At 35.8% G+C, this 18,935-nt stretch overlaps 1 protein-coding gene across 1 annotated transcript in view; it reads right to left on the bottom strand.

Moving 5' to 3' along the window:
- Positions 1-549: 549 nt before the first annotated feature.
- The window catches only part of mgl (low-density lipoprotein receptor-related protein megalin), a 47,471-nt gene continuing 29,085 nt past the window's right edge, over positions 550-18,935 (bottom strand). Inside the window, exons 4-20 of the mRNA XM_085661881.1 lie at positions 16,626-16,880; positions 16,230-16,484; positions 16,007-16,123; positions 8,685-15,872; positions 7,948-8,577; positions 7,470-7,865; positions 6,824-7,391; positions 6,497-6,740; positions 5,800-6,407; positions 5,426-5,718; positions 4,812-5,329; positions 4,478-4,715; positions 4,134-4,388; positions 3,496-4,002; positions 2,436-3,405; positions 2,237-2,336; positions 550-2,125 (exon numbers count right to left, since the gene is read on the bottom strand). Coding sequence (XP_085518007.1) covers positions 1,850-2,125; positions 2,237-2,336; positions 2,436-3,405; positions 3,496-4,002; positions 4,134-4,388; positions 4,478-4,715; positions 4,812-5,329; positions 5,426-5,718; positions 5,800-6,407; positions 6,497-6,740; positions 6,824-7,391; positions 7,470-7,865; positions 7,948-8,577; positions 8,685-15,872; positions 16,007-16,123; positions 16,230-16,484; positions 16,626-16,880 — 13,418 coding nt within the window. The 3' untranslated portion in view covers positions 550-1,849. The remainder of the gene's footprint in view (positions 2,126-2,236; positions 2,337-2,435; positions 3,406-3,495; positions 4,003-4,133; positions 4,389-4,477; positions 4,716-4,811; positions 5,330-5,425; positions 5,719-5,799; positions 6,408-6,496; positions 6,741-6,823; positions 7,392-7,469; positions 7,866-7,947; positions 8,578-8,684; positions 15,873-16,006; positions 16,124-16,229; positions 16,485-16,625; positions 16,881-18,935) is intronic.

Raw genomic sequence — 18,935 nt, 5'->3', positions numbered from 1 at the left:
GTGCCAATGGATCAGATCAGTGGCCAAGTCATCAAAATCTTTTTTTTTCCCGTTCTTTTTTAAAGATACGTATTTTGGTTGTTTCTTATCAAAATTGCACAAAGATAAATGCGGTATATATTCTTGAATAATTTCTTTGGAATATTATAATTTACCTCCAAGCTGTGTAATTTATTCGTAACTTTCGTATCTTCATTTGGCCAATAATACTTATCTTTTCTTCTTTTTCTATATATATATATATATAACAATTTTTTTTAATTATATGTATATATATATATATATATATATATATATATATGTAAAACATTAAGTGTTATATATACTATTATTATTACCTATTCTATCCAAATGTTTTCAGGTGTAGGGAAAACTTAATCGTTAACCTTATAGTTTATTATTCTTGGACGGTATCTGTTTGATATTTGCACAATATATTAACAATTATTATTTTGTCAACTTGATAAAAAAATACACAAAATACTGATATATTATAATATTAGGACACACTGGAGCCCTGCCCAGGTCAAAGTCGATTGCAACAAAATATATATATATATTTATTTATTTATATAATTTTACGTATAATTATTTTCATAAAGGGTAAGTCAGTGTTTATTGTTTTCTTCCATTAGTTTACACAGGACACATATGTACAATCTATTATACTCTGAAAATATCAAAGTCTTCTTCAAACTAGAAAGATAATCAAAGATAATTTTATATTATTTATTTGTCAACGTAATATATAATAGAAACATAAAAGTAAACTATTTTTCAATAAAGCAACCATTTTAATTTATATGAGAATTGTAATCACAGATAATGCAGAAGAAAAACTGCACACTGACAAACCCATTATATTATTATATTCTAAGAAAATGTACAATATAACATTGATGTGGCCGACCAAATATTCTGAGAGAAATGATACTTAAAAATTAACATTTATTTATGTTATGTAATTAATTAATTCGTATAACTTTTATATATATATAATTAATAATGCTTAACACAGAGTTCATCGTCTTTAACAAATACAGGATATCTTTGTTTGAGCTTGTAAAAGTCCATTTACCATATAAAATAACAATCTGCCATGTCGCATATTCATAGTTGGCCACTTTTCAGTATAAAATTTCCTATTTCTTTGCCACACCTTATAAAAATACTCATTTAAAAATACAACTTATTGGTCCAATATGCGTGTACATTTATGTGTATGCAATTATATAATAACATACAAATAAATGTATATACATTCACACACACATATACATATACTCAATTATTAGAATTAATCTGTTCTATCACTACACATCTCAAGTAAATCTTGAGAGAGAATGGAATGTGTTGCGTTTTTATGGTACACGAATAATATGAAAATATTTTTAGCGATTATATTTACAAGACTTACAAGTCACACCTAAATGATGAATGACACAATCAAATCGTGCCCATTGCTATTGGATCTCGATTTATTATAATCCTAGTGCGCTTACTTTTTCTTTTCTTTTTTTCTTTTCAAGTGTGTATACTGTAGAACGGATTACAAAATATATCTGCACTCTATGTGAAATAAGTTTTCTTTATTAAAACATAACAAGATCTTTGCATCCTCAATAAATAAAATAGACATAAATAAAAGGTAACTGAAAGAGCAAAAATAAGCTCGTTATAAGGAAAAATCAAAATATTGTTCTATAAAATAACATTATTTTCTCAATTATTAATTTCTTTTCAATATTTTCAACAAATCGTTATAATAACAATTTTTACACAGTACAGATATGTCGAGATCAAAGTACAACAGGTGTGAAAGCATCTCTATATATTCGAGTTAAACTACCTAACACTCGGACTTATCTTCTTCTACCAATTGCTGAGTATCCTTACCCGAATCAATAGGCGTAGGATCGAGTTCTCTTCTTTTAAGATGAATTTGCGGCGGTTCTTTGTGCTGCACACTAGAAGGTTTCATTTCAGCTGGCACTTCATACATACTGCTTGCACTAGTGCCATTAGTAGCACCTGCTTCCATATTCACTGCATCGTACATTGGATTACTAAAGTCTCTATTTTTGTTACTCACTTCATTTAGATTATATTCCACATCGAGGGGTTCCTTTAATAAACATATTATCTATTAATTTTAATATATTTTAACATTATTTTAATATATTTAACATTATTTTAACATTATTTTAATATTATTACAAGTTAGACGATATCTTACCATTCGTTCATGAGCTACTGCTCCAAATTCTACATTGCTTCCTTGCCTAAAGGATACGCTTTGAGCACCAGTTAGGCCACCAAGACCACCTGTTTTACCACTATAATAGTAAACAGTAATTTTTATATTAAACTGCTATTCTTTATACAAAAAAAATATTTATGTGTATATATATATATATATATACAAATATACTCACAATGGTCGTTTCTTTAGTACCATAATCACTGCAGCAGCTCCGAGTAAAACTAAAATCGATACAACAATAGGAATAACAATAGCAGCGGTAGAGCTACCAGTTCTCGCCACCATAACACCAATTTCACAAAATTCTCCATCAAAATTATGTCGGCAAGCACATTTCAATTTATTGTCGACCACTTCTTGACAAAGACCACCATTCTGACAAAGGCATACTCTTGGAGCAGGCCGAGCTCTTTGTATAGCAGCATCACATTGTCTTTCACTGGATTGTGGAATGTGTGGACCAACGCTATCTGGACATAAACATCGATGTCCACCTGGGACTGCTACACACAGATGAGTACATTGATCATTGAAACATGGATCCCGTAATGTTATGTTGTATCTCAATTGATGATAAATTTTGACTCCTCCTGGGGTGAGAATATCTTTAACTAAGATTTGTGAAACGCCTCTACCAAACTTGTCTTGTTTTATTAATTCACCAGTCTGTTTGGTTGTCCAATATAAATTATTTTCAAATACATCTAACGACATGGGATATTTCAGATTTTCACCCTTTAATATAAGTTTTCGATTTGTACCATCCAATCTTATAGATTCAATAGTGTTTAATTTGCTATCAGACCAATAAAGTGTATGATCCATTGCATAATCGATAGCAAGGGACGACGGTTTACCAATTCTATCTGTGACCAATTGTTTACGTTTCTGTCCATCCATCCAAGCAATTTCTATCTTCGGCTGATTTCCAGAATCAGACCATAAGAGTCGACCAAGTTGTGGATCCAAAACAATCGAGGTCGGACTATCCAAATCCAATGTTACAAGACTTCGACGATATCTTCCGTCTGACTTTGAAACCATTATTCGTCCAAGCGGCCTTACACCAGAATCATCAACTTCGCTCCAATACAAATTACCAGATATCCAATCGACTGCTAAACCGGTTGGTTTTGAATCGGCTACAAAAGGAAGCAAGTATGAATTTTTATTAAATGTGCTTTTACAAATATTATTATATAACAAAAAAGAAAAAAAAAAGAGATAATTACTTTTCATATCCAAATCCTGTGCAAAACCAATTTTCACTTTACCACCCCTTGCGTTTACCATGTAGGATCGTTTAATCGTATTGTCATGAGAATCGATCCAAAAAATGTATTCTCTTACTGGATCGAAATCAACAGCTTGTATTCTCTTCTCATGAGCAATAACATCAATTTCTTCCCTATTACGAAAATTATAAGCTCGAATTTCTTGTCCATTCGCAAACAGAAGCATAACTTCGTCATCCTCTGCTCGACAAACTCCGCTTAAATTATCTGATAATTGGAATCCATGTCTACAAGAGCACGCATAAGAACCATTAAGATTCGTACAGATTTGGGAACATTGATGTTGTCCTGTCGCACATTCGTTAATGTCTTCGCAACGTTTTCTATTCTCTTGTGAAATTATGTAACCAGGATAACAAGCACAAATATATCCGCCATCGGTTATATTGTGACAATAATGAGAACAGCCACCCTTGTTAATGTCCAAACAAGGCTTAAAGTGATCTAAATAAAAAAAAAAAAAAAAAAAAAAAAAAAAAAAATGATTTTATGGATATTTTAAATTGAATAAGAAATTGGTAATTATTAAAATTATTAAAAAATATAAATGTAATCATGTATATATTATAACTTACGACATCCCAACTCATCCGATGAATCTCCACAATCATCGGCAAAGTCGCATAATTTCGTTCGCTCTACACATTTTTTATTTGCACATTGATACTCTAAGATTGGATCGCAAGGGCGCATTCTAGTAGCGCACATCGTCATATTATTTTCATCGGAACCATCACCACAATTGTCAATTCCATCGCATAATTGATATCTAGCGATACATCTGTGATTTGCGCATTGGAATCTTCTCAACGTATCGCAATTGAAATTGGCTGTGACAAAGATATTATTAATTAGCATCGTTCATAAATCTTGATAAACGATTACTTGTCATTTATTTATATAGAGAATGGAAACGTACCACACATAGCTGGATTTTCGTCCGATCCATCGCCACAGTCATCACTTCCGTCGCATTTATCGGATAATGACACGCAAAGATTATTGTCACATTCGAATCGTGACTGTGGACAATATCGTCCACCAGGATATCTTGGTGGACAACCCATTTCATCGCTCATATCACGACAATCACGCGTACCGTCGCATCGCAAATAAGCAGCAATGCAATGGCCACTATTACATTTGAATGTATAGTTCTATAACATGAAATTATGAATAAGGAACGTTTGCATAATTAAAACTATACAATAAATGTTAATACATCGAAATAATGAAAATATTATTTTATGTACCTCACACTCGTACTGTTGACAATCTATTTCGTCGCTGTTATCACCACAGTCATCCTCGCTATCGCATCTCCATCTAGAAGAAATGCACTTTCCATTCTTGCATCTAAATTCTGATTCGGAACATTGTCGATATTTTCCTTTGCAAACAGTTTCACTCTCGTCGCTGCCATCTCCGCAATCGTCCGAAAAATCACACATCCATTGTTTCGGTATGCATCTACTGTTTGAACACTTGAATTCCATGTTCGGATCACATACTGGACAACTTTCGGGAAGTTCGTCGGAACCATCGCGACAATCATCCTTTCCATCACAGAAAAGCCATTTAGGTATGCATCGATAATTTGCATGTCCTGGACAACGTTGCCATCCTGTAGTACAATTTCTTTGTCGACACATATAAGCTGGTTCGTCACTGTCGTCTCCGCAATCATTATCAAAATCGCACATCCATAATTTTGGTATACATTTTCCGTTTTTACAACTGAACTCAGTATTTGGATCGCACGCTCTGTTATCTAAACGTAATATTATCGGGGGCGAAAAAATACGTATACAAGTGATACATGACATTTTTTTTTTTTTAAATACTAATTGTTTGTTACAACACTTACGACATATAGATGGATCTTCATCGCTGCCATCGTTGCAATCAGCATCTCCATCACACTTCCATGAATCGTGTATACAACGACCATTGTATTTACATTTAAATTCGAGCTCTGGACATTCTAACGAGCAATTTGCTTCGTCGCTCTTATCTCCGCAATCATCGGCACCATCGCACACCGTTACGCTAGCAGTACAATTTCCATTTGCACATTGGAATACACTTGGGCGACACAGGCGTCGAGGACAATTTGTAGCCTCGTCTGATCCATCTTTACAATCTTTTTCTCCATCGCATCTTAATATAAAGAAAAATCGCAATACATTATAAAACATAATCGAATGAATCGAGATCAAATAAACGCAGAGTTATACTTACTTCCAGAACCATGGTATACACTTTTCATCGGGTGGACCACAACGGTGTTGTCCAGCGGTACAGTTTGCTACACAAGTTTTGCCATCCTTATTTAAAATGAATTGATTAGGACATTTACATTTGTAGGATGTTACACCTGGCTGACCATAGCCTTCGACCAAGTAAGAACTTGCTGGTGGAGCGATAAGACAGAGATGCGAACATCCACCATTATTTAATGCACAAGGATTATTATACGGTAACTGTCGTAATGGATGATATATATGAATATCGTAAGGTCTGTGCGTCGTATTACGTAGTATTTTCAAATTTGCACCAGAAAATTTCTCTGCCCTACTGATAGCCTTAAGATTCCAATCAGTCCAATATATAAAATCATCAAACACTGTAATAGCAAAAACGTGTGGTACCGCGGTACCAGAAAGAACGATTCGTCTATTATGTCCTTCTAGATCAGCGAATGCTATGTAATCCAAATGAGCATCAGCCCAGAATATTCGATCGGTGAAGTAATCGATAGTTAAAGCATTTGGCCAAGCTATATCATCTTCCCATGTAAGAATTCGAGTGAAGTTGCTACCATCCATACCCATTTTTCCAATATATGCCTATAGACAAATATATTCATTAAAAAAAAAAAAAAATAAATAAATAAATAAAAAAAAAAAAGAAAAACTATTTTAAATTTATGCATTACCTGTAGATGCCAAGAAGTGAAGTACAAGTATCCAATACCAGGATGGACCACAATGGCTCTTGGATCTGCTATTCCAGATTGTAAAGTTTTCCTATTAGTACCATCCAATTCTGAAACATCCAAATGTTTTGCATGTCGATCTAACCAGTAAAGTTTTCTTGCAACCCAATCAATAGCAATTCCTTCTAAGCCTAGGCTATCGTGACGTATAATAGGTTCTTTCTTGCCACCAGATACAGGTGCTCTATAAGTAAACGGAATCAAATCAATCGTTTGTACTTTAAGTTTTACAAAGACATTGGTAAAAAATTACAATACAAAATATACCTGTATATAGTCTTTGCAGTTACATCACAAAAGTATAACATTTCTTGTGTATAATCGGCGTCTAACGCAACGACATTAATAAGATCTTGATGCATTAAACTGTATTTTGTTGCATCTGTTGACATGTTTCTAACGTAATATTTATTAGTGAATATGACCCATGGTTCAATTCTGTCTCTTCTTTTACAAGTATGTTCATCAGCAGCTCTCTCATACCAACGTTCGTCACATTTACAATAAAATCCGCCCGGTGTGTTTTCACATTGTTGACTGCACACTTGAGGCATTTCTATACATTCATCAATATCAACACATGCTTTTCCATCATCTAAAAGTTTATATCCTGGATTGCATTCGCAATAATAACTAGTTGGCGTATCAACGCATCTATGTCCACATTGATTCAATTCTGGACGTGCACACTCATCGACATTACAATGCGCTGGTTCGTCACTTTCATCGGCACAGTCTGGCTCTTTATTACAAACTAATTGTTGATCTATACAATTACCATTGGCACACATAAATTCTCCAGGATTTGGACACGTAGTATTTTTAACTTTGGATGCTGTGAAATAAATCATTTTTATATTTTAATGTTCCATAAATAATAAATGAAGTTTATAACGTATATCATTGTACTTACGACATCCTACTTCGTCCGAATGATCACCACAATCATCTTGGCCGTCGCAACGGAATTGTTTTCTAATACATTTGAAATTCTGACATGTGAATTCTTGCGCTGAACATTGTTTATATTGAGAATTGCACATCTTTCCTTCGTCGCTACCGTCGCCGCAATCATTGTCATGATCACAAAGCCAATTATTATTCAGACAACGTCCGTTGTTGCAAGTAAATTGATTTTCTCCGCATGGAGTTGGATCTGGACAACGATGTAACGTTACATTTTCATCTGCACCATCGACGCAATCTGGATCACCATCGCACAACCATTTCTTTGGAATACACTGAGCTCGATTCCATACTTTGTTAGCGGTACATGTAAATTCTGTTTCTTCATCACATTTTCTGTCATCTATAAAAATAAAAATAATATATGTGTAACAAAGCAAAAAAATATTTTAATTTTCAAACATAATATATTGATATAAACTTACTACACTGATGTCGTTCGTCTTCATCGGAATTGTCCAAGCAATCATTGTCTCCATCACATATGTATATTCTAGGAATGCAATTACCATTGTCACAAGTGAACAAATCCCCGAAACAAGTTCTACCTTCGGATTGACAATAACCAGGTGGTTCGTCGCTACCATCGAGACAATCATCGTCTCCATCGCAATACCAAGTAGCTGGTATACATCTGTGATTCGGACAACGGAAGCTGTTTGGAGGACAAGTTCTTTGTGCGCAATGTAATGGATTCTCGTCACTATTGTCACCACAATCATTGTCGCCGTCGCAAAGCCAATATGGTTCCACGCATATATTTGTTTTCTCGCATTTTAAATGATTCTGAGGACATGTCGTATTTTGAGGACAACGATCATGCGTCTCGTCTGACGTTACGTTGTCCTTGCAATCATTAATTCCATTGCAAACTTGAGATTGTGGAATGCAACGATAATTGCCACAAGTGAATTCTCCCGGAGCACAAGGTGGATATACACAACCTTCTTCGTCACTACCATCACGACAATCATTCTCATGATCGCACTTCCATGTCTTAAAAATGCAACGGCCGTTGTTACAACGGAACTCGTTCGGACTACACGAATGGTAAGCTATAATAATAAGAATAATGTATAAAATTAACTTAGAATATCAACTTACATAGAATATCGATATTACAACTAGAGAAATAAAATCAAAAATAAATAAAAGAACATACAGCAATAGTTGGTATCCTCGTCTGAACCATCATTGCAATCATCATCTCCGTCGCATGCCCACATTCTAGAGATGCAACGGCCATTTCTACAAGCGAATTTACTAGCATCGCAAGTTACGTTCTTAGGAACGCACATTCTATCCTCATTGACAAGCCTGCTATTATCGTCGCATTTACATTCTGCTGATCCATTAACTCCAGGATGACAAGATTGATCACATCCTCCATTTTTGATGTTACAAGGATTGACTTTACACATTTGCCTTTCCGCGGAATAAACGAATAAATCTCTTGGCGAATATTCCAATCGTTTAACTAACTCTACTTTATTGGCACCTGTATACTTGTCAGCACGATATACACCTCTAAGTTGAAGATCAGTCCAATAAATATGTTCACGGAAGACAGTGATGGCAAATGGATAAATTGTAGCGCTAACCAAAACTTCACGATTCTTCCCGTTAAGATCCGATCTTTCGATTTTTTCCCTTACAGCATCAGTCCAATAAAGCATACGTTCTTCGTAATCGATAGCCAATCCGCTTGGCTGTAATAAATCCTTATCGATGATAGCTTTTTTCAATGAACCAGCCATAGTAGTTCGGAAAATTTTTCCTGACGTACCGAATCGACCCCAATCAGTGAAGTACAGCGATCCATTGCAAGGATCAACGACGATAGCTCTAGGTCTATTAACTCTTGCGATCATTACCATATCTGATCCATCGAGATTCATTGCATAGATGCTATTATTGGTATAATCAGCCCAGTATACTTTCTTTTGAGTCCAATCGTACGATATACCCTCTGGATTGATATCTTTGTTCAGAAGAATATGCATATCGGTTAAGGATGGATTTTCTGCCTGCATCCATGCAATCTGTGCCCATGGTGTAATTTCCGTAAAGAAAAGTTTCTTGTCAGCATAATCAAAATCAATACCAGCTACATTCGTGAAATTACCAATTGGACTGAATGGAAGACTCGTATCACGAGGATCTAATCCAATCGATCTAATTTCCGTTCTCGTTGCAAATACAAGATATTCGTTCATATTTCCACATGTTTCATCGTCATTTAACAATTTACCGGTTGCACAGTCACATACGAATCGATCATTTGGAAAAGCAAAGCAGAGCTGTGCACATCCGGCATTCTTAACCGAACATGGATTCGTAAAATCGGATGGTTGATTTTTTTGATCGAAGATAGCGATATCTCTTAATTTTTGTAAATTCGTTCTAACTGGTGTAGGTAAGCTAGTATTGCCGTGATATTTACTGGCCTTGAAGACTGTAGCTAAGTTTCTATCCACCCAATAAACGTCATCACCATAAATCGCTACACCCATTGGATTTGGTAAGTTTCGACGTATTATCTGACGATTTCCACCGGTATAGGATACCTTTTGTATCGTATCCAATTTAGAATCTACCCAATAAAGATCATGAGTCACAGGATCGACGGTTAAATCACGCGGAGTACTTATACCAGATGTAACGATGGACGAGGAATTACTTCCATCTAAAAGTGCTTTGCCTATTCTTGGATATTGTCCGTAATCGATCCAATATAAATATCTTTTTATGGGATTAACGACTAGTTCTCTGGGTGCATCGGTCATTGTCTTTATAAGGACTTTTCTGTAGCTACCGTCTAATCTGCAAACTTCTACGTAATTATCATGTGGGAAAACATTCGCGAAATACAAATTGCCAGCTATCCAATCTATGGTCAATCCACGAATACCATTTGAACCTATTCCCTGTTTAATAATTTGTTGAAGTTCCGTTCCGTTTGGTCGGACACGGAAAATTCCGTTCCATATACCACGATTAAATTCTACCCAATAAATCCAATTGTTTGCGTAATGAACGTCCACGTGCAAAATGTGATGTCCAGTTCCTGCAATGGGTACCATCGCTTCTTTAGCATCTTTCAGACTGTATCCTCTCGCCACATCCAATTGAGATACAACGGCGAAAGTCTTGAAGGGTTCACATCTGGTATCGTCCATTTCACGATATTCCATTCCACAAGCACATACTCTGGTTCCACCCGAAGATGGTAGACATAGCTGCTCGCAACCTCCATTGTTATTAAGACACGGATGAATGCCGGTAATACGTTTTTTATAAATAATCATGGTCTTCAATTCCGAATCGTTATCGATTATAGTAGTAGGATTATCTCCATTAGGAAGATCTACTCTTTCAATTTTATCGAAGAGAGGATCAAGAAGATATAATTTAGATTCATGAACCACCAGAGCTTTTGGCAAAGCTATATTGTTCGCAGTTGAAAGAATAGTCCTAACGTTTTGTCCATCCGTGTTCATTGACATCACAAATGTTGGATATTTAGAACTAAAGTAAACTGTTTTACTTGGAATATCTATTGTTATAGCCACTGGCTTTTCGACATTGTCTATGAGTACAAGTGGATTAGTACCGTCCATATTTACCCTTCCTATTTTCATCGGTATACCAAAACCACCTTCGTCTACCCAAAATATATGCCCGTCGAGAGGATCAACGCACATAGATATAGGTCTTGCCACGGATGTTCTGTTGCCATCATTCGCTAACACAATCGTTCTAAATTTCGTTTTTCCATCAACTTTAATAGCCTCAATGTTAGAAGCATACCGGTTTCCTATAAATAAATTTCTACCAAGCCAATCGAATGCTATTGTGGAGGGAGATCCAACGATTCCAGAATCTCCGGCTGGATTTGGAAATTCAGTTCTATTTCCACCTCCATAAGGTATAGTATATATGGTGCCATTTTCATCGTCCGATTCCTTTCCTTCCAACCAATAAATTATTCGATCTCTTCTATCATAATCAATAACACGACCATCTTCTATTCCAACGACTGGAGTGATGTAACCTGTTTTCATGTCGCCTGGCGTTAAAGATATATCAACAATTTGTGATCCACGTAATACCATCAAGTATGGTGATTCTTCTTCGACACATTTGTGACCTTCGACTAATTTGAAACCAACTTGACACTTGCAGGTATATCCCAATGGATTACTTGGAGAAAGAAGACACAGATGTTCGCACGTTTCATTAACAAAAGGACGTTTACAAGGATTTTGTGACATAGGTTGTAGTACCGAATGATGTACGTGTATAGATAAAGGTTGTGATATTAAATGCGATATAACTGTTGGATTCGTGCCATAAAATTTATGTGCCGATAAAACTCTATTTAATTGTCGATCCGTCCAGTACATCGTATCTTCGAATAACGTAAGCGAATGTGGATGTAATAAGTAATGAGAACTAGCTAATACCTGAATTCTTTTACTACCATCGTACAGACAAGTGTCGATGAAATCTAATTTACTATCGGCGAAATATATTCTTTTATTGGCTATATCCAAAGCCAATCCATTAGGCCAATATATCTTGGTACTGATAATAGTCGATCTATTCGTACCATCCATTCCAATTCTCTCTATACGTGGATTTTCACCCCAATCCGTCCAAAACAACCATCGAGCATCTGGATTTGGATCCAAACACATTCCACGAGGTTGAGTAATATTTTCTTTCACGAGGACCATTCTTTTTTCACCGGTTTCCTTAGCCACTTCAATTGTATTTAATTTTGAATCTAACCAATATAAGTTTTGACCGATCCAATCGTATGCCAAGCCTTCCACTAAATCCAAACCCGTTGATATAACGTCTTGCGGATCGCTACCCCTTTCCAATCTTGAGATTTTCTTTAACTTCATATCGGACCAAAATATTGTTCCCGTGTGCATGTTACTCGCCGTTGCTACAACGTTCTCTACATTAATGGGTACTCTCTCTAGAGCTTGATCCTGTAAATCAGCAACTAATATAGTATGCCTATTAGATATGATGAGAAATGCTGCACTGTGATTTAATGCTTTACAAGTATGCTTGTCCTTCTCAAGAGTATAACCGCTGACACAATAACAATGATAGCTTCCTTTGGTATTTATGCAAATCTGAGAACAACGACCTGGTGGATCGCATTCGTTCAAATCGTGACAAGTATATCCATCGGAATCGAGTTCTTCGCCGGCTGGACAAGAACATTGAGCTCCTAAGGGTGTCCGAATGCAAGTGTTGCTGCATAATCCACTCTGATGTTGGCATTCGGCCAAGTCACAGCCAATTCCTTCGTCCGCGCCGTTAGGACAATCGAATATGCCGTCGCATACTTTAGTAACGTTGATACATCTGTTGGTTATATTTGGACATTTCCATTGTTGCGAATCACACTTATGTTCTGGTGGACCGCAAGCGTGTAAAGTCGTATCTTCGTCAGAACCGTCACCACAATCGTCTTTACCATCACATATGTATGCTTTGAAAACGCATCTTGAGTTTTGACACTTGAAATACCCAGGATGACAATCGATTTGTCCGCAAGTAGGAGGTTCGTCCGATTTGTCAGGACAATCTGCCGTACCATCGCAATACCAACTTCTTGGAATACAAATAGATGAGCCAACGCATTGGAATTGTTTATCGGTATTACATTGATCAGGTGCCAATGATGGACAACCAACTTCGTCACTACCATCGTTACAATCCGATATACCATCGCATTTATACGACTCCAATATACACATCTTTTTATCGGCACAGGTGTATAATGTACTGACACATGTCACAGGAGGACAATCGGCTTCGTCTTGTTGGTCGAAACAATCGTTGTCACCGTCGCATACCCAAGATTGAGGAATACAATGGCCAGATCGTGGACAAGTAAATTGAAAGTAAGAGCAGGTTTTGGCTGCACAGAAATCTCCCTCGTCCGAACTATCGCCACAATCATTTTCAGAATCGCATTTCCATGTCGCTGGTATACAACGGTTATTTGCACAAGCAAACTGGTTTGTATTGCACGTAATATTCGGACATCCAATCTCATCGCTGTAATCTCCACAATCATTCTCCGAATCGCAGCGGAAACTCATAGGCATGCATCGACCTGATTTACACTGGAACTCGTTCGTACCGCACGTTAGTTTCGTACAATTTTGCATCTCGTCGCTATTATCCAAACAATCGTTCTCACCATCGCACACCCAAGACTGTGGTATACATCTTTGATTCGCACAAGTAAAGTCCCAAGCATTAGGGCAAGCTTGTACCGGTGGTTCCAATTCGGGATCAGCTGTACATGTCATTCCATCATCTTGCAATTTTTCGCCGTAAGGGCAACCACAAACTTGAATCAAATGAAGAGTGCCAAACTGATTTGTATAGTTTCGTGGTATTGCAAAGCAGAGTTTTTCGCAACCACCATTATTCAAGGAACAAGGATTGTTATTTGTTTCAGATTGTACATCACGACTGTAAACTTTCACGCCGTAAAGTCTATTTGAAGCTGGTTCGCGAACGAGAATTGCTTCTTGTTCTCCTGTTTTCTTATGAAGCCGAATTATAGCATCTAATCTCCAATCAGTAATATACATCCACTGTTCGTGTATAGCTATAGAAAATGGATGTCGTATTAATCTCGAATTAACAGTACGAACGTCCGTACCATCAAGATTTGAATGTTGAACGTGATCCAGTAAAGCATCGCACCAATATAATCTATCCTTGTAAAAATCAATTGCCAATCCATTTGGCCAACCTAAAGTTAAATTTTTGAAAACTACTAAATTCGATCCGTCGGCATGTGCTCTGCTGATATTAGCTGGTCTATCCCATTCGGAGAAAAAGATATATCCGTGATTTGGATGAATGACGATAGCCCGTGGTCGTTTAAGATTTTTCAACAGCGTTCTCCTATATGTTACATTTCGTGTGCTTAAAACGTTCAACGTTCCTTTGCGCGAATCAATGTAATAAAGATTTTTCGCCGCCCAATCCACTGCCAAACCTTCTACACCTTCGTTTTGACTCGCTAACACTATTTCTCGACCGGTACCGTTTTGATGTACCCTGTAGATTACGTCTTGCAAAACATCGCTGTAGTATATATACTGATCATAAGCATCGTAATCTAAACCGACGAATCTAGCTCTTCTAGAAACTACAGGCAATATTGCATCGCTAAAACCCTCCATCACCGGATCTAACACACGACCTTTGATAAATCTTTGTTGCGAATACATAAGGAATTCTTGGACCAAATTACAATTTCTCAGATCGCTCGATAGTCTCCAACCAATGTCACATGCACAACGATATCCCAAACTATTCTCTTGATTTGTAACAGCAGTAACTATACACATGTGTTGACAACCACCATTGTTATTACCGCAAGGATTGGAAACAATTGGTTGGGCTAACATATGAAGAGCTTTCACAGCTTTGGCGTCTCTTACTTTGAACACAGTTTCTATAGAATAACCCTCTTGCTTCTTGTCAACGCTCATTATTGCCTGTTTCGTATTATCCGTCCAATAGATCTTACTTTCAAACAAAGTCAGTCTCACCGGTGATGGAACTTGCGGTCCTTTTACTACCATCACTCTATTTCGTCCATAATAATCAGCAGTTTCTATATAGTCTAACAAAGTATCGCACCAATAAATTCTCCGAGCTATCGTATCGGCTGTTACACCGGATACCTTGTATGCTGCTTCGGATACAATCGGAAATGCCGAGGTACCATCCATATTTGCCCTCAGAACTTGTTTACTATCGGCAATAAACATGAGACCTACGGTTGGATCTAAAGCGATATCCGAGGGACTAGTAAGATTAGATCCAAGTACGATTCCATGATATCGACTGTCCAATTCAAATACATCGATCTTTTGTACAACCGAGTCAACAATGTAAAGTTTCTCTCCTATCCAATCAACAGCTATCGATATAGGACCCCAGGAAACAGGTAGATATATATCTAGAATAGAGGTAGCCGCGTTACCATTCAATGATTCTGAATGCACTTTCCTTGTTTTAGTATCACTCCAGAACAAAAGATTTCTCGAATAAAGATAATCGACGCCACTGGCACCGGTAGTGTTAGCAACGATTCTTGGATCTTCTCCGTTAGCTGACATCCTCCAAATAGCACGATCTTGAGCAACCAATAATTCCAAAGAGGAGATATTTTGGGCACGACACTCGTTGCTTCCATGTAATACATAACCGGGTGCACAACTGCACGTATAAGAACCATCAATGTTTTCGCAAAGTTGATCGCAAAAGCCCCATTCCAAACATTCGTTTCTGTCTGTTGAAAGAAATGAAATAAAAGTAAGGAAATGATTCTAGATCTAGCGATTTCTATTCAAGAGCAAAGAGAGAAAGAGAGAGAGAGAGAGAGAGAGAGAGAGAGAGAGAGAGAGAAAACATTTCCAAGTATACCTATGCAACTTTTTGAGTCGTTCGCTAGTATTCTACCCGTAGGGCAATAACAAACACCTCCTGTTGGGGATGGTTGACATTTGTACTCACAGCTCAATGACCCGCACATACTCGTAGCTATAAAAGATACGTAAAGACAAGTAATAAAACTATGAAGAAATAAAAGAAAAGTAAACGAAAAATTCCTTTTTCAAGAGCTCGATCTGGCTCTTGCGAAACTTACAACAAGCAGCTTCCTCGTCAGCGCCATCCTCGCAATCAACTTTACCATCGCAAAGCTGAGACTTGTTAATGCAAAGTGGCTTCCCGCCTGGTGCACCTTTCGGGCATATGAATTTATGCCCAGGACAGCCTGTTACCGAGCAACCTTTTTCATCCGAACCATCAGTGCAATCTAAATAACCGTCACATCGGAATACCAGAGGTAAACAAAGCGCATTAGTGCAACGAAACTGATCGACCGTACATGGAGGAAAATCTATAAGGAAAGAAAACAATCAAATATAAACGAGAGCAAAATTCATTCTTTTGCTCTCCTTTTCCTTTTTTTCTTTTTTTTTTTTTTTCTTCTTTAATTATTATTTTTCTTTTCATTTTTACTAAGTCATAATATACTTACTGCAATGTTCCTCGTCGCTGTTGTCACCGCAATCGTCTCTATGATTACATCTCGCGCTATGTTCTATACACCTTTGCGTGGTATTACATCTGAATTCATCGAGTTGACAAGGTGCCTTCATGCTCGTATCACATTTTTCTTCGTCCTTTCCGTTCCGACAATCAAGATACCCATCGCAAACTTTTTCTTTCGGTATGCAAAGTTCCGGATGAGTGCCACCGCACCTGAAGTCGTCCGGCTGACATTTTCTGTAATCTGTACGAATATTACTTCAAGTTTTTATAAAGATCTCGAAGTATTATAATTATATTTGTGATCTTATTTATTCATATACGTATCTATCTATGTATATATATATATATGTATGTATGTATGTATGTATGCATAAGAAGAAAATAATTAAACGGACGATCTCATCTTACTACATTCATTATGACTTAATTAATGATAATCGTGGACTAAACTTTCACTTTAAAAACGTTAGCCATCACGTCAAAGGCCAAGAAAATGGTTTTTAAATTAATTACGTCATCGAGAAAATAGGATACACTTGAGTTATCACGCGCAACCCCTCAATTAGTTTTATTCATTGGAGTGCACTTGTACCAGTGCATAAAGACGAAACGAATCCCCTCTTTAGACTCATTCACTGTAACAACCGGAAATTAACACACGCGCATACACCTCGAATATCACAAAGGACGATATCGTGTGAGGAAACGAAGGCCATCCGACAAAACTTATGGCAGGATCAGTTGGACGATATCGATATATTTTGTTATTCCTATTCCTTTTTTTTTTCGACGGTAATAAGTAATAAATTATTAAACAAATATTTCGTATTGTTTGCAATATTTGTTCTACGATATATATTTCAAAGCTTCGATGAAAAGTATTTCAACAGTATGTATCTACGTACATTTGTATATATGCATATATGAAATTATCAATAGAAACGGCCCCACGCACTTAACGATGTATTCATTATCATTCTAAGCCACATTAATGCTTTCAATTACGGTCTGGCTGATTTAGCGAAGTCACTGGCACAGCCGTCTTGACTTCTCTTACTGGAAGTAGTGTCAAGTGAATTACAAAGTCAACCAAGTCAAACATGACTTCGATGATAAACTGAATAAAATCCCCAGAATTTTCTTCTTTATTTTCACATTTATAAGAAAAATCATATAAAAAGATAAAATATATCTATTACGTTTATACTATATTTAAAAAAATAAAAAAAAAAATAAATAAATAAAATAAATTATTACGGTATATGGAACAACAATTAAATTTGTGGCGATAAAATAAAATAAAATTTACAAAAAAAAAAAAAAAATGTATATATATATAAAAGCATGTAATATAAAAATTACATAGTATTATAAAGAATTAATTCCGTTTACTAAATTTTAACCTATATATTATATATCAAAGAGAAAGTATCGACGATGCTCTTTGTAAAGTTCATGCTGATATATACTTATTGTTAAATCGACATTGTACATGACATTAGAATTACATAGGAAAGTTTATAACTTTACTTGTTACCTGTTCTTTTACATGCGACAAATCTGGTATATATAATAATGTATAAATCTTATATACTCTACATTAGAGCGTATAGAACGTATAATTCTTAAATACTTATGTATATCCTTATGTAACAACATTTATCGACTCCTTATATATACTAATCATAATAGAGCAATTGTAAAAATGTTTTAATGAACAATAATAACTAATAACGTTTATACGTCTAATCGCTTTACAAATTCCTTCGATCGAACATTATACTATGATCATATTCCTTCGATATGAATAATACGCTATAATATCTTATTTATCGTTCCATTGCAATACTCGTGTTTCAATAATAAAGAAATACTTTGCTTCGTACACGATTCATTTCTTATGAAACACAATTATATTTTAAAAATTAGAAAAAATTTGCATATATCAGTTTCGCCATTTTCATATTGGAATAAAGATGATAACGATAAAATATTTTTTTTCTTTCTTTTTCCTTTCTTTCTTTCTTTTTTTTTTTTTTTTTTTTTGGTCTTTACTAATATCTAAATTTTATAGAATCATTTTAACTGTTGAATGTTTTTACATCTTCGTAAATGGTATTAGCTAGAGTTATAAGTTATATAAATACATTACGTACAGGTTACACTTTTAAAAGGCGAAAGTCCTCAAATACGTATAAGATATACATTGCGATATCCCTTCAAAATATGATACAATATTAGGAAAAAGATTTAGATCCGCCTTTTTTTTTTCTTCTTCTTTTTTGATATTATAATA

The sequence above is a fragment of the Vespa mandarinia genome, chromosome 1 (genome assembly GCF_050613455.1).
Source record: "Vespa mandarinia isolate Hongniang chromosome 1, ASM5061345v1, whole genome shotgun sequence".
NCBI classification, from domain to species: domain Eukaryota; kingdom Metazoa; phylum Arthropoda; class Insecta; order Hymenoptera; family Vespidae; genus Vespa; species Vespa mandarinia.
The sequence above is the reverse complement of the archived record's forward strand: the minus strand, read 5'-3'. Positions and strand labels throughout refer to the sequence as shown.